Source organism: Camponotus vicinus, unplaced genomic scaffold (assembly GCF_025532165.1).
Source record: "Camponotus vicinus isolate PSW18456_S1 unplaced genomic scaffold, iyCamVici1.0 SCAF_8, whole genome shotgun sequence".
NCBI lineage: Eukaryota > Metazoa > Arthropoda > Insecta > Hymenoptera > Formicidae > Camponotus > Camponotus vicinus.
Genome location: NW_028141980.1, coordinates 4,089,895 through 4,106,932, shown reverse-complemented (window position 1 = coordinate 4,106,932; position 17,038 = coordinate 4,089,895). Strand labels below are relative to the sequence as shown.

General features: G+C 30.8%; 2 protein-coding genes across 3 annotated transcripts; both read right to left on the bottom strand.

Annotated features, from left to right (window-relative positions):
* Positions 1–3,887: 3,887 nt before the first annotated feature.
* On the bottom strand, positions 3,888–5,320 carry LOC145975796 (uncharacterized). The gene is made up of 3 exons (XM_083106512.1): positions 5,014–5,320; positions 4,857–4,938; positions 3,888–4,549 (listed from the first exon to the last, which is right to left on the bottom strand). The coding sequence occupies exons 1-3, from the start codon at positions 5,100–5,102 to the stop codon at positions 3,971–3,973; spliced, it is 750 nt and encodes a 249-aa protein (XP_082962638.1). The 5' UTR covers positions 5,103–5,320; the 3' UTR covers positions 3,888–3,970.
* Positions 5,321–7,815: 2,495 nt separating this feature from the next.
* On the bottom strand, positions 7,816–12,689 carry LOC145975795 (DNA helicase MCM8-like). 2 transcript variants are annotated; one of them, XM_083106510.1, is made up of 14 exons: positions 12,500–12,689; positions 11,799–11,885; positions 11,440–11,681; positions 11,101–11,236; positions 10,698–10,951; positions 10,290–10,394; positions 9,982–10,134; positions 9,674–9,893; positions 9,407–9,570; positions 8,986–9,198; positions 8,801–8,907; positions 8,384–8,600; positions 8,164–8,310; positions 7,816–8,068 (listed from the first exon to the last, which is right to left on the bottom strand). In XM_083106510.1, the coding sequence occupies exons 1-14, from the start codon at positions 12,573–12,575 to the stop codon at positions 7,865–7,867; spliced, it is 2,325 nt and encodes a 774-aa protein (XP_082962636.1). In that variant the 5' UTR covers positions 12,576–12,689; the 3' UTR covers positions 7,816–7,864. The 2 variants fall into 2 exon arrangements, with proteins under 2 accessions (XP_082962636.1, XP_082962637.1); XM_083106511.1 differs by lacking the exons at positions 11,101–11,236; positions 11,440–11,681 and having other exon boundaries at positions 12,500–12,687.
* Between the last annotated feature and the right edge of the window lie 4,349 nt (positions 12,690–17,038).

Here is a 17,038-nt window from a genome sequence, read left to right as displayed (position 1 = left end):
CCTTAGGGTGCCGTCACATGCGGCGTAACTTGTGTAAGCGTAAAGCCGACGGCACACGGTACGATTTTTCGTACTGGATTTGATAAGATTTAGTAAAATACTAAAAATGCACCAATCAGAATGCAGCATTTCTAATATTTTACTAAATCTTATCAAATCCAGTACGAAAAATTGTACCGTGTGCCGTAGGCTTAACTTGCGCCGACTAATCACATCGTTTCATTTAAGTATCAGGGTGCCGTCACATGCGGCGTAACTTGCGTAAGGGCATGAGCACAAAGATGTCGTAACTGTTTCCGACAAAGTCGTATGCGTAAGTCGGAGACGTTAGTCAACGCACAAGGATTTTACGTAAACGTAGGTATCGCATAACATGCAATACAAGATACGGCCTACGTTTACGTAAAATCCTTGTGCATTGACTAACGTTTCCGACTTACGCATACGATTTTGTCGGAAACGGTTACAACATCTTTGTGCTCAGGCCCTAAGGCTGAGTTTCCACTGAGCGCGTCACGCGTCGCGTCATCCAGCGCGAGCCAATCAAAACATCCCATTGTAATAACACGGAAAACATGTTATTACAATGGGATGTTTTGATTGGCTCACGCTGGTTGACGCGACGCGTGACGCGCTCAGTGGAAACTCAGCCTAAGGGTGCGTCCCGATGGAGAAAGAAATAGCGGAACGGAATAGTAAGGGCCTGAGCAGAATGGCTGCCTTATAATTTTAAGACTATGTTTTATGCCTTAGGTCTTTGTCTTAGGTAACGCACAATACTGTGTGTTATGTCTCGAGTCTTATGTATACGCGAACGTTTGTAAGAAATAAACGTTCGCGTATACATAAGACTCGAGACATAACACACAGTATTGTGCGTTACCTAAGACAAAGACTTAAGGCATAAAACATAGTCTTAAAATTATAAGGCAGCCATTCTGCTCAGGCCCTAACGGAAAAGTAACTATATGATGGCTAACTAATCAGAACGATTCCGTTCCGCCTTTACGTGGCCGGGTTCCTCATGGCAAACATTTTACGGAACGGAATGAAAACGGAAATTATGTACTACATAATATCATCATGTATTACATAGATATATCATGTCTGTGATAACCTATAACCTGGTGAAGCAATTTACTGAAATCACATGTAATAAAATAATTAACATTATGTTATCAATAATTAACATTATATTAATATTAATAATTAACATTAATATTATCATTAATGATTGAACGGAATCATTTTGATTGGTTAGCCATCATATAGTTACTTTTCCGTTACTATTCCGTTCCGCTATTTCTTTCTCCATCGGGACGCACCCTAAAGGCCTAATCACACTAGCAATTGCCGATTGGATTGCGATTGCGATTGGCGATTGGCGATTACTTTTCAACCAATCAGAGCAAAGCAGGCAGCAATTGAGACTAAAGGCTCGTTCCCACTGAGCGCGTCACGCGTCGCGTCACCAGCGTGAGCCAATCAAAACATCCCATTGTAATAACATGTTTTCCGTGTTATTACAATGGGATGTTTTGATTGCCTCACGCTGGTTGACGCGACGCGTGATGCGCTCAGTGGGAACGAGCCCTAACGATTGCTATTTAGAGCACAGACATCTATACTATATACTAGACCGCTAACTTGCGTCAAATACATGTCCACGAAATTTATGTACTAAATTCTCACGCATGCGTAACGTTGGTGGACAGCAGTCACGTTTGTGATTGGTTGATGTTATGTACAATGTACATAAGTATATAATTTGTGTATAAACTTACAGTTGAATATAAGTTATTTTTAAATAATATATAATGTTCTTCATTTTTAATTAAAATTTATTACAGTCTTTAAAGATAAAATATATCAAAATATATTTAAAAGATATATGATATAATTAAAATCAAGATTAAAAATATATATAGAAGATTAAAAATATATAAAGATTAAAAATATATGTATATAACATTTATATATATATTTATATTTATTTTATCACAAAATTAAAAGTTTATAATGTAAAAAGTACAAGTTTTAAGGTGAAAACTTAAGGGCCTGAGCAGAATGGCTGCCTTATAATTTTAAGACTATGTTTTATGCCTTAGGTCTTTGTCTTAAGTAACGCACAATACTGTGTGTTATGTTCCGAGTCTTATGTATACGCGAACGTTTGTAAGAAATAAACGTTCGCGTATACATAAGACTCGAGACATAACACACAGTATTGTGCGTTACCTAAGACAAAGACCTAAGGCATAAAACATAGTCTTAAAATCTTAAGGCAGCCATTCTGCTCAGGCCCTAAATATTAGCTGGCTACAAGTGTCCACCATATTAGTTTTCCACCAATATTACGCATGCGCGACCGCCATATTACATGGTTTTCGAGGACACATTTTATGTACAAAATCAATAGGAGTTAGCGATCTAGTTATAGTATAGATATCTGTGGCTTTACCTGAGACAAAGGCTGAGTTTCCACTGAGCGCGTCACACGTCGCGTCAACCAGCGTGAGCCAATCAAAACATCCCATTGTAATAACATGTTTTCCGTGTTATTACAATGGGATGTTTTGATTGGCTCGCGCTGGATGACGCGACGCGTGACGCGCTCAGTGGAAACTCAGCCAAAGACCTAAGGCATAAAACATAGGCTGCGTTCGTTTTGACGCTTTCAGTGCTGAAAGCATCGTTCTATCTTTGTTTGATATTCGATGTGCAATAAAGACAAAATGATGCTCACAGCGCGTGAGCGTGCAAAGCGAACCCAGCCATAGGCCGGTATTCATTAGAGGTCTAAATATCAGAGAGGCGCCAACTCGTGCCTTCTTCTGATTGGTGGTGAGCTATCCGTTCTTAAGATGGCGGCTACGGTGACAAAGTGGGAGTAAACCTAGGGAATACTAAGGTAAATTAACCTGCGATTTACATGGACTAAAGGTGAAAGCACATAAAATTGCATAGGCGCATAACCATAAGCATAAAGAAATTGATTGGTCCACAAATATATGCATAAGAAAATGAACCAATCAATTTTCTTATGCTTATGGTTATGTGCTCCTGCAATTTTATGTGCTTCCACCGTAATACTGAAACACCGTCACTACCACTATAACATCACGTGCGTGTAGGATCTAAGATGGCGGCGCGGCGGCATGGTGGGGGTAGTTTGGCGTCTCTCTGATAGGACCTGAGCAGAATGGCTGCCTTAAGATTTTAAGACTATGTTTTATGCCTTAGGTCTTTGTCTTAGGTAACGCACAATACTGTGTGTTATGTCTCGAGTCTTATGTATACGCGAACGTTTATTTCTTACAAACGTTCGCGTATACATAAGACTCGGGACATAACACACAGTATTGTGCGTTACTTAAGACAAAGACCTAAGGCATAAAACATAGTCTTAAAATTATAAGGCAGCCATTCTGCTCAGGCCCATATTTAGACCTCTAGTATTCATAGGCCGGTATTCATAGTCCGATCTTATATTTAAGATTGTCTTAAGTCTGGTCTGAGGTTGACTTAAGACCTCATTCAACCAATCAAATGGCTGCGTAGCATTTCAAGCTCGAACTTAAGACGATCTCAAATATAAGATCGGACTATGAATACCGACCATAATCCGATCTTATATTTGAGATCGTCTTAAGTTCGAGCTTGAAATGCTACGCAGCCATTTGATTGGTTGAATGAGGTCTTAAGTCAACCTCGGACCAGATTTAAGACAATCTTAAATATAAGATCGGACTATGAATACCGGCCATAGTCTTAAAATCTTAAGGCAGCCATTCTGCTCAGGCCCTATGTATGATACTTTTTTATAACTTTTGCTATTTTTTCATGATAAAATATATAATAAATATGTAAAATAAAAATCAATATAATTGATACACACATAATATATATTTCAAAATATATAACAATTTTTAAAGAAAAATATAAAGCCAATTGAATGAGATTGTAAAAGTTAAATTGCGGAAGAATGAGTTAGTGGATAAGAAGACGAGCACATTAGTAGTGGTGAATTATATGAGAAACAAGATTCTTCTAATTTACGAGATGGACAACATGTGTCGCAAGATTTAAACATATAATTAGGATATACTGATGGTACGCAGACTTGATATGATGATGAAGTATCATCGCAAAAAGGTTTACACCACGAATTATTATCATTGTCATTCAATGAGTCGCTTCTTGCACAGGGTATTGAAGATTGGTAAAGAACTTCATTATTGCACGACAAAATTTGTCTTTGACGAGCTTTATCACAAGTTAATTTACAATACGTAGCCAAAGCGGCTTCTCTAGCTTGATCGGCACAATAAAACTTTCTAAGAGCAACTTCTGCATCACCCAAATCAGTTAGCTTCAATAAAGCGGCGCGACCTGGTTTGCAAACTGGATACAGTTTTGTCATACATTCTGGTCTACCCATACAATCCCACATCATACATCTATCTTGTAGACCATTTCTTTTAATACACTCACATTTGTATCTTATGCTGGAACGAAAATTGAAACTCTTACACGGTTTTACACATCCCTGCAATATGTTTAAAATCAATCGATTTATGATACATTTCACAAGTAAATCAAATTATATAAATATTGATTTTAAAAAATTCAATTTATTAAAATATTTAGACAGTATGTATATTCAGAAGATGTTCAGAAGACATCCCAAAGACCTATCACACCAAAGATGTCTTTGAAATATTTTCTAGATATCATTCAGATATGCATGCTATTTAAATAGCTAATTAAACTACCGTTAATGAAAGGCGATTGATTAACAATAAGGCTGATTCTTTGGAAGAGGCAAATAGAAAGAGTTATTGTTAGAAACTTACATAAGGTTGACTACAAGATGATAGTTCTACAGGGCAATATACCATAGGTGGACAAAACGATTCGTCCCATTCACATGGTTTCCTAAACATATATAATACCAATAAACCCTATATTTATTTCACACTATTCTCAACATGAAGCTAAATAAAATCTTACTTCCTATCCATAGAGCTGATTAAACATTTCAATTGCGCTAATAATTCGCGTCTTCTATCACAATTTGGGTTTTTACCATCACAAGGCATTTTAGCTTCCAAATTTTATAACACTTAATATTAAGAAGAGAAATTTTCTTCTAAAATTAGACTTTTTTCTCTTTTTTTGTTATATTTTCTATATTTTTATTTTGTGATATTGATATACATGTACATGGAATATGTAAAATTTAGAAATTTTGTATTTAATTTAAAAATAATTAATTTAGATTGATATCAACTGAGAATTTTCTCTAAGACTATAATGGCACTTTATCAAAATAACGAGTTTCCTAGCAACTGCATAATACATTATTAAACTGTATATATAGAGTTAACTAATACATATATATGTATATATACAGGGTGGCCCACGTTAAGTGTTATAAATTTATATCTCGGAAACGAAGCAATTTAGAGAAAAATGTTTTAGACAAAAGTTGTCTGAAAATTTGGAATTGTTAATTGCAAATTACATATTTTAGCAATTTAGAGAAAAATGTTTTAGACAAAAGTTGTGTGAAAATTTGGAATTGTTAATTGCAAATTACATATTTTTTCTTAAAAACAACTGTTTTTTTTTACACCAATTGATTCCTCTCATTATTTTGCATATAAAAGTATTAAGGTAAGATAATCGAAAAATGAATATTTTACTAGATATTTTATGGTTTATGGTTAAAATTAAGAAATAATTTCAAGCCTCATAACTCGGAAAGTACTTAATGAAAACTAACTTAATTATAATAGTTTGGAAAGCTCTCGAGATGCTACAAGAATATGCAAAAGCATATAGGGTGTCCCGTTTAAAAAGTTGGAGGTGACCTTCGCGTGACCTTCAGATGACTCTTCAAGGTCAAACTAATGGCACCATCTTATGTCTACCTCGAAACCATACAACTTTTGTCTGAAACATTTTTCTCAGAAACGTTTCGTTTTCGAGATATTTGACCGTTTCCAGACTTCTCTAACACCCTGTATATACAGGGTGACCCATTTTAACTTAGGCAGCCAAATAACTCGAAAAATAAGCAAGATAGAGAAAAATGTTTTAGACAAAAGTTGTATGGTTTCGAGGGGGCCATAAGATGGTATCATTGGTTTGACCTTGAAGAGTCATTTGAAGGTCACGTGAAGGTCACTTCAATTTTTTTAAATGGAATACCCTATATATTTTTGTACATTCTTGTAGCTTATTTCGAGAGCTTTCCAAAACACTATAATTAAGTACCTTTCCGTTAAGTACTTTTTGAGTTATGATGCTTGAAATAATTTCTTAATTTTACATAAACCGTAAAATATCTTGTAAAATATTCATTTTTCGATTATCTTACCTTAATACTTTTATGTACAAAATAATGAGAGGAATCAATTGGTGTAAAGAAAACACATAGTTGTTTTTAAGAAAAAATATGGAATTGTTAATTGCAAATTACATATTTTTTCTTCGAAACAACTATGTGTTTTCTTTACACCAATTGATTCCTCTCATTATTTTGTACATAAAACTATTAAGGTAAGGTAATTGAAAAATGAATATTTTACAAGATATTTTACGGTTTATGTAAAATTAAGAAATTATTTCAAGCCTCATAACTCAAAAAGTACTTAACGAAAATGTACTTAATTATAGTGTTTTGGAAAGCTCTCGAGATGAGCTACAAGAATGTACAAAAATATATAGGATGTTCCATTTAAAAAAATTGAAGTGACCTTCACGTGACCTTCAAATGACTCTTCAAGGTCAAACCAATGATACCATCTTATGGCCCCCTCGAAACCATACAACTTTTGTCTAAAACATTTTTCTCTATCTTGCTTATTTTTCGAGTTATTTGGCTGCCTACGTTAAAATGGGTCACCCTGTATATATACTTCAAAAAAAGATAAATTTAATAAATATAATAAATAATAATAAATATAATAAAGGTATAAATTAAATAAATAAATATAAATTAAAATATTAAATGTAATTAAATTATATGTCATACATGTTCATATGTTTCTTTTGTATAATCTTTGTCTGTATATAGAACAAAAAAAATAAAAATAATTAAAAATTAATTAAAAGAATAATATTTACATCTTTTCTAAGAAGAAATAAAATTTAAAATGAAGAAAATAAAATTGCCAACATATAATCATATATAAATTTATATATTTTTGTTTAATGAAATATATAAATTTATATATGATTGTGTGTGTTATTTGTAAGTATTAAATTGTATTTTTTTTTTTACAAAATCAATATAAAAAATCTATTCTTTTAACTGTTATTATTTTTCCTATATGTAAATGGACAGAGATTATACAACAGGAAAAACATAAATGAATAAATTATATGTATAATTGAACTTAATGAATTTTTAATAATTGAATGTATATAAGATTAAATGAATTTTCAAATGAATCCTTATTATTTTATTTATATTTGAATTTTATATATATATATATATATATATATATATATATATATATTCATATATTTATATTGATTAAATATATTTAAATTATATATATCTATATGGACTTTTTTCCAATTATCATAAAAGAAAAGTTATTTTGAAATTTATAACTAAAGTCGTTTTCCTTAAAAGTAAAAAAATATAACAATTAAAAACATAACTTTTATATATTTCATGCATATAATTATATATATTTTGTCTAATATTTAGAAAATATGCCATAATAAAAATATGTAAAAATTAAATATATATTTTTTGAATAATTAGTATCAAAATTTTTTGATATATTTACACAGATATATATATAGAGAGAGTTTATTACACATACACATATAAATACATTATATATTATGTAGTATTATAAATAAATTTATATGTATCTTTTTTAATTTTTAATAAAATACCTTCTTCGTTCAATCTTGAAATTAAAACAGCAAAATCATTTATCAAAATATCTTTGCACATAGTAAATGCTTTTAATTCTTTTGTTGAAAATATTTGTTTTTTATCTACATTTACTTTTTCTTCAAGTATTTTTATAAACATTTTAATCTATAAAAAAAAGAATTATAAATTGTTATCAAATTTTGCATGTAAATATGCTTTAAATAAATATAAGTAAATTATTTCATATGCACATAACTTACTTTTTTGTTTGTTAATTTACCATCAGAATTTAAATTTGATGTTATACAATCTTCTAATGTATCTATCATTGTATATCGCAATATATCTATTACATCTAATGCATCTGATTCAGTTGCTTCAATACGTAATTCCAGTTTTGCTCTAGCCTATAATAATATAAAAAATAATATAAAATATCTTCTTAACACATATATATTTTTCTCTCGCAATGAAAGATACCTCAGTCAAACGAATCATGGCTTCTAATTGTCTATTAAATATAGGTATGCTTCCAAATTGTTTATTTTTTAATCGAAGTTCTAAATAATAACTTTGTAATATTGCTGCAGCTTTGGCTGATAATTTTGGTTTCACATATTGTCGTGCATAGGAAATATAAGTTCGAAGAATAGGCTGTGGGATGATCTCAGTAGATAATGGTAACATTAACTTTTTCCTGAAATGTTTATTTATACGAATTTACATGTTTCTCTTAAACAAAGTAGTATATATAGAACAAAATATCATAAAATATTATTAATTAGTTTTTCAATTAAGTACTTATATTATATAATGAAAAGAATGTTAAGTTATAATAATCAAAAGATGTATCACATATTTTCAACAAATATCTCAAAGGGATACATTATTACTTACCTTAAGGAACAATCATTAACAGATGAGTCTATAGCTTCTTGATTGAAATTTGTACGTGAATTGGTATGAACTGTCATAATATGTTTGCATAACAAATTATCGAAATGCTGTCATAAATAAAAAGATAATATTGCTACAAGTAGTTTAATATTTATTTTTTTTGCCACATATAGATATTTATTTACCTTATCTGGTTTATCCAATAATAAAAAAATTAAATCAAATCGCGAAAGGATAGGCTGATTAATATTTAAGTTTTCAGTTATTGTTTTGCTTTTGTCATATTGCCCTCCGATAGGATTAGCTGCTGCTAGAATTGATGTCCGTGCGGGAAAAGAAGATATTATACCTGATTTTGCAACGGTGACACTTTGTTGTTCCATTGATTCTAATAATGCCTGAAACAATATATACATATAAAAATTAATATATTTTAAATATTAAAAAAATATTTGTTTTATTAATCTTATTATGAAAATGTTACAGAAAGAAAGAGACCAAAAAAGAACGAGAAAAAACGAGAAAATTGCTATACATTGTATTTACAGCATTAATAGCATTTATTCATTATTTTAGCATACATAATGAATATTCATATCATTTTACCTGATGTTGAGAACACATTTTATCAAATTCGTCGATGCAACAACAACCTTGATCTGCTAAAACCAAAGCACCAGGTTCTAAAGCAAAATCATTCGATCCCGTTTCTTTTGTAAGTGTTACCGTTAATCCAGAGGATGTACTTGAATTGCCACAAATATATACGCCTTCAAAAATTTTATAATTTTTTATAAAACTTTTTTTGAAAAATATTTTTTATATTTTTATATTTTTTACAAATTATATTTTTTGAAATAAACTTGATTTTACCTTTTGTAGATATTCGAGCACATGCTTGTAACATCTGCGATTTGCCAAGACCAGGATCTCCGATTAACAAAATATGTATGCCATCCCGTAACTGCGCGCGCTTTACATTACCCCCAAATAAACTCAATATCAATCCAGCTTTTATCATTTCATGGCCATATATACTAGGGCATAACGAATGTACTAATAATGCAAAAATATTTGGTTCTTTATATATATTCTACATATAACAAAAAAAATAATATAATTATTTTAGGATATAAGATTTAATTCAATTTTATATTTTATAAAAAAGAGAAAATATATACCTGTATAGCCAAATAATTTTTTAAAGAAATTTCATTATTCAAAGAACTCTTATTTTGACATTTACGTTTGTTATTGATAACTGTTATTGCTTTCATATATAGTGAAAACGGAGTCCCAACTTGTATTTTAGTTGTATCGTCAACTCCTTGTACCTAAAATTTTTCAAGACGTTAATAACTTTTTCTTCTTTTTTTCTTAATATTTTCATTATTATATTTTCATATTAATGAGAAATAAAAGCATCATTATATAGAAAAGTTTTTTTTAGATGTAATATAATTTCTATATAACTATTCTTGAGAATTACCTTAATAATGCCTGTAAGTGTTATATCGTCCCCAGGCATACAAATATTAACTAAATTATCCATAAGTTCCACATCGAGTACTTTAGGCACTTTACCTTTATTCTCCTGCAAAATATTAACACATGTACATACTCATACATATATATAATTTCATTAATAAATTTATTTCATATAAACATTTTTCTTTAAAGCATTTAAAATATATTATTTGTATGTTTGTTCTTATTAAATATTAATTTTTAAAACAATTTAAAATTTAATACCAAATATAAAATTTAAAATTTAATACCAAATATAACCATTATAAAAAATAAACTGTGTATGAAAAATATTTTTGTTTGTACTTAAACTAATATCTTGCAAAAAATAATCATATTAGTTAATTATATTATAAATAACAAAATGTACTATCTGCTCATCATTGAATGGTTCTTGTATCCTGATGATCTGGAATAAAATACTTTTCACAAAAGGTGAATCCAACACTGGATAAAACTTTGATGTACCACACGTATCACATTTTTTTGATAATGTATATATTTCTTGAGACTGTTTGATTAATTTTTGCAAATGACATTTGGAACAACCAAATACCATCCACTGTATGAGATGTTTTATTCTACCAACCCTTATTACACAACCTCTGGTAGACACCAATCGCTCTAGAAAGATTTCCATAAAATAATAATTATTTAGCGTTACAAAAATGAAATAAAATAAAAAATTAATAAATGTAATGAAGATTAATGAATCTATATAACATTAGATATTTTTTCTTTTTAATAAAAGATACACAAAAGTCTACACATACCATAATAATTTAGCTTAAGGTCTCGCAAACATATAATTGGTTGATAATTTAATATACTTAATTTGACTGTTGGTAAACTGCTAATAGAATTCAAAACATACTGTAAATTTTCTTCTGGCACTGTTTTCAAAATTTTCTAAAATTATGGTATCAAAAATTTACAAGAATTATAAGAAAGAAAAATAATCAAGGATTCTGTTGATAACAAAAATCAAAATTTTAGAAGTCAAATAAATAATTAATAAGTAAATTAAATTTATATTGCTTATGAAATAAAAAATAAATAGAATAAAATTAAAAATATAAATAATATTTATTTAAAACTAAAGAAAAATATACCTGATGAATACCAAGTTTCATACAATTTAATGTGTTCATTGGATTTTCATGAATTTCATGCTTAAAATTTGGCCATTGCTTCATAAATTCACTATCCTCATATAGTTCACAGATGTCAATGTCAAAAGACATTCCTACTTCCAAATTTGCCATAGTAAACAATGAAGACAATACTTCATGTCTTTCTATAAATGCCTCTACAGCTTTAATTTGCTTTGTAATAGCATTATTAGTTTTATATTCTGTATAAATAATTTATTATAATACATAAAAGAGAGGCAGAAAGAGAGAAAGAGAGATGCAGCAAGACATATTTAAGAAAATATTTGTTTTTTTAATTACGCCAATTATATACATACCTTTGTCAGGAAAAAACAACCTCCAGCCATAATATGGAATATCTATATTCCTACCAATGTCGAGATTATAATCTGCTTTGTTTTGATCTATAAAATAATATTACAGTATTTTTGTAAAATTTATTCAAAAATTTAAAATATTTTATTTTTAGCTCTCTAAAAATTTTTATATTTAATAAACTAAGGCCCGATTGTATCAACATTTTGACTTTAAGCAAGACTTAAATATATATCTATTTTTATTTATTTGAAAAGAAAGATAAATATAGTACACATATTTAAGTCTCACTTAAATTCAAAATAATGTTGCAACATGAGACGATTTTTGGCGTGCTTTTGGTATAGCAACCAATGTGTACCAGAATGTCTTACACATTGATAAAACATATATACGTACGTATGTTTTATCAATGTGTAAGACACTCTGGTACACATTGGTTGTTATACCAGAAGGACGCCAAAAATCGCCTATAATGGTGCAACTTGGACTTAAGTTTCTTTTTATCTTAACATATATATATATATATATATATATATATATATATATATATATATATAATTATCTAGTTTTTAATTACTTATTCTCTCTCTCTCTTTCTATTGGAATATGTATATAATATGTATAAAATATAAGTGATAAAATAATAATAATAAAATAATAATAATAATAAATAGAAAATAAGCACAATTTCGATACTTACATGATATATTGTTATGTGATTTGGCAGTTTTCATCCCTTTCCATTTATTTTTATAATAATTTGCTTTATCACACATAATATTCAATAATAATTTCAATAATGTATATTATACATGTAATGAAATTAAGGGTCGGCTGGAGTGACGGGCAAACTCCGAATTGATATTGGAGACCTCACGCGGTGACAAAGCGAAACTCTGGTTTCAGGGTTACCAATCTGAGAAATAAATTCTCGGTCTCTATGTAGAGGTGTATGTCCGTATACGTACAAACATCATTGCATTGCTCGCGCGGACGCACCGCAGAGAAGAAAGAGAGAAAAGGATCGACAATCATGCTATCCTTGTTCCTCTAGCATATTGTTTTACAGCCGAGATATGGCCTGAAAATGCTTTCTGGCCTTTCGTGGCAGAAAGCAGTAATGTAACAAGACTAACGGGCGCCCACTTTTTGTAAATTTTATATTTGCATATATATATATATATATATATATATATGTGTATATATATGTTTAAATTATAGTTAAAATTATATATGCGATTAGATATTATATGTTGATGAATAATAACAGTAGAATTATAGATAATAGGGTGAACAAATATATAATATGTAAGATACGGGTGTCTATTAGACTTCGCAATTCATTGCTTTCTGTCATATTATCGATACTTCGTACATCATGCTAATGGTATAGAGAGGTAGCGTGATGTCAATCTTTATTTGATATTATTTTTTAGCAACCGTAACCATAGTTTTATAAATCAATAATGATATTTTTTCAATTATATCGATATATAAACATATATACTGGTACATAAAAATATTAGTAATATAAAATCGCAAGTGAGTAACACGTATAATGGTGAGGTGCAAGATGTTCAGTCTATCATCCTGTAGACTCAAGTTCGAATCCATGCACGTTAGCAGTTTTTTTGTGTAATGTTTCATTTAAAAAATATTACATTTTTTGTAAATTTAAGAATAATTTTTAAAACATCGAAAGTATTTTTACTTATATATATATATATATATATATATATATATATATAACTTTTTATTTTTTGAATTATATTAAAATGTATCTTTTTAAGGTAATAAATTAATAGCAATTGTAAAAAAGAAAGATATTAATATTATAAATATTCTTTTTAAATTTATGGTTTTTCCAGAGAGAATACCTCTTAATATATTTTATATATTTTTTTATATATTTCATATATTCAAATGTATTATTATGAAAAATAATTATATGCTGATTAAACTGTTATTTATAATTATATAACTATTATTTATATCTTATACATATATGCAATTATAAATAAGTAAAAATATTTTCAATGTTTTTCAAAATTATTCTTAGATTTATAAAAAAAAATATATTTTTTTAAATAAAATATATAATTAAAAATTGCTAACGTGCACGGACTCGAACTTGAGTTTACAGGGTGATAGACTGAACACTTCGCTTTACGCCATTACATGTTACTCATTTACTAATATTTATATTTTATATTACTAATATTAATGTACCAGTATATATATATTTATATGTTTATATATCGATATAATTGAAAAAATATCATTATTGGTTTATAAAACTATGATTATGGTTACTAGTAGTAACAAGGATAATAGCCGATTCTTGTCAATTCTTATCTGCCATTATTTTTCAATAGTCATCTGTGTACACAATATATTGGTATTTGTACCAACACAGACATTACATATATATGAAATGCAAGAGAGACAAAGACAGAGCAATAATTTCTCCTTGTCAAGCCGCCAATATGTTACCACGGAAATTTCCCCATATGTGCGTTAGATATAAATCTAGTAATATCCGCTAAAGCGTTATTTCTCCTTAAAAAAGTTATATTTTTCCTTGAATTTTTTTTCAATATATTCCTTATAGAATGAAGTCGGGCGCTACAAAGCCAGATTTTGCATTTTGGCTCTTAAAAATTTATAATAAATAAAATACGCGAACTCTCGTACCTAGCTGCACCTGACCCGTTAGTAGGCGCGCATCTGCCATTTATTAGCAATTTTATTTTGACTTTTTATCCAAAAAATCGCTCTGTAGCGACCTGCTTGAGGTCCTACTGATTACAAATATCATAATTTTAATACAATTCTCTCTGTATTTTGGCTAAAATAACGCTTTTGCGAATTGATAGTTCCCGACTCTCCGCAGGAGGTCTCCACCGTCTCTCCAGCCGACCCGAAACCAACAAAATGTTATTCTTACAATTTCCTTCTACTCAAAACAAGACTCAAAAAGGATGCTTTCCACAGACTTCTATACAATAACTAGACTTCTAGGTCCATATTCTGAAACCTCTTTTATTGATAAAAGTGCCTCTAAAAGTGGCTTATAAGACTTTTGATTGGCTATAAGCCATTTTTAGAGGCACTTTTATCGATAAAAGAGGATTCAGAATATGGGCCTAAATAAATACAACTAGATTGCGTGCTCGTACCCAACTTTTAAGGGTACAGTCCCATGGAGCGTATCGCGCGTATCGCGGATTGCGCGTATTGAAAATCTGACCAATCGCAGACGTTCCGCTGTTTTTGATATGCGAAAGTTTCGTTCCTACGGTCCCATGGAGCGGAATTCACGTAAGCGGAACAGTGGTTCGCCAATCACAAGACTGTTCAGTTGAAGGAAATAACGAAAATCGTTTCGTGATTGGCTATCCGCCTGATCCGCTTACGCTAATTCCGCTCCATGGGACCATAGAAACGAAACTTTCGCGTATCAAAAACAGCGGAACGTCTGCGATTGGTCAGATTTTCAATACGCGCAATCCGCGATACGCGCGATACGCTCCATGGGACTGCACCCTTAGGGTGGGGTCCCATGGAGCGTATTACGATACGTGCGTATCGGGCGTATTGAAAATCTGACCAATCGCAGACGTTCCGCTGTTTGTGATACGGGAAAGTTATGTCTGCGATTGGTCAGATTTTCAATACGCCCGATACGCGCGTATCGTAATACGCTCCATGGGACCCCACCCTTAGGGTGCAGTCTGACAAATCTGACCAATCGCAGACGTTCCGCTGTTTTTGATACGCGAAAGTTTCGTTTCTATGGTCCCATGGAGCGGAATTAGCGTAAGCGGATCAGGCGGATAGCCAATCACAAGACTGTTCAGTTGAAGGAAATAACGAAAATCGTTTCGTGATTGGCTATCTGCCTGATCCGCTTACGCTAATTCCCATGGACCTAAAGGTATAATTTCATGCAGACGCTCGACGCTCATTTTTAGCGTCAAATCTGGTCACGTGATAGATTTTTAAATTCCCGCGTCGAGAGATAAAAGCTAAACTGTGTTTAGCTTTGACGCTCGACGCTCATTTCAGTTAATCCAGTGGTTAGGCTCGTGGACCTAACATGGTTAGGCTATATTTCGCGTCCCTCTGAATTATTAAATATATTACACTGCACTCAAAATATCACTTGAAAGTAATTTTTTATTACAGAATATTATATTGTTTGATTCATAAACTATCAAAGATGCGCTAAGTGATAAACAAGTCGATAATACGGATACAGACTCCGCAAACGCTCAAACAAGCATGGACGCTGGCTGTTTGACGCTATTGCTTCCTCCACAGATAGAGCGTCAAATGTAGTCACGTGACCAGATTTGACGCTAAAAATGAGCGTCGAGCGTCTGCATGAAATTGTACCTTAAGGCCTATATTCTGAATCCTCTTTTATCGATAAAAGTGCCTCTAAAAGTGGCATATAAGCCTTCTGATTGGCTACAGGCCGCTTTTAGGAGCACTTTTATCGATAAAAGAGGATTCAGAATATGGGCCTAAGAAGATATGGATGGAGTCTAGAGCCGGGGCGGTGTGAAATTTGCGGTAAGGGGGGTGTATAGCTCTGTCTCTTTCCAAAAGCAACCTTCGGGTGTATCCGTCGCATATCCGATAATTCCCGAAAGGTTATATATCCCATATTAGCTAACTTTCGAATGAAAATACAGAATTGTAAATATTGCGAATATGTAAATAAATGTAAAATAAAATGTAATAATATGTAAAATATGTATGTAAATAATATGCAAATAAATATACTGATAAAAAATACGTCGATGTTTGCTTTATATTTAGCGTCTACAAGGAGTTATGACACATCTACTGTACAAGTACGCAATGCGCACTTCGGATATCTTCGGTTGCATTCGTTACAAAGCCGAAGGTTGCTTTTGGAAAGAGACAGAGCTATACACCTCCCTTACCGCAAATTTCACAGCCCCCTCGCCCATATGAGCGCTTTAGACTCCATCCATATCTTCTTAGGTCCATGCTAATTCCGCTCCATGGGACCATAGAAACGAAACTTAAAACAACAACAACACAATTACAACCAATTGTACATTAGATTTTCCGTTGTACACTCTAACGGAAATGCTAAGAAGATTTGCGATTAGTCTTCGTAGCCTATGCGTCTCGAAAAGTACGCATCATGGGGAACCGATGCTCTGCATACAAGTATGTGTGAAGCGGAATGTATACAATATTT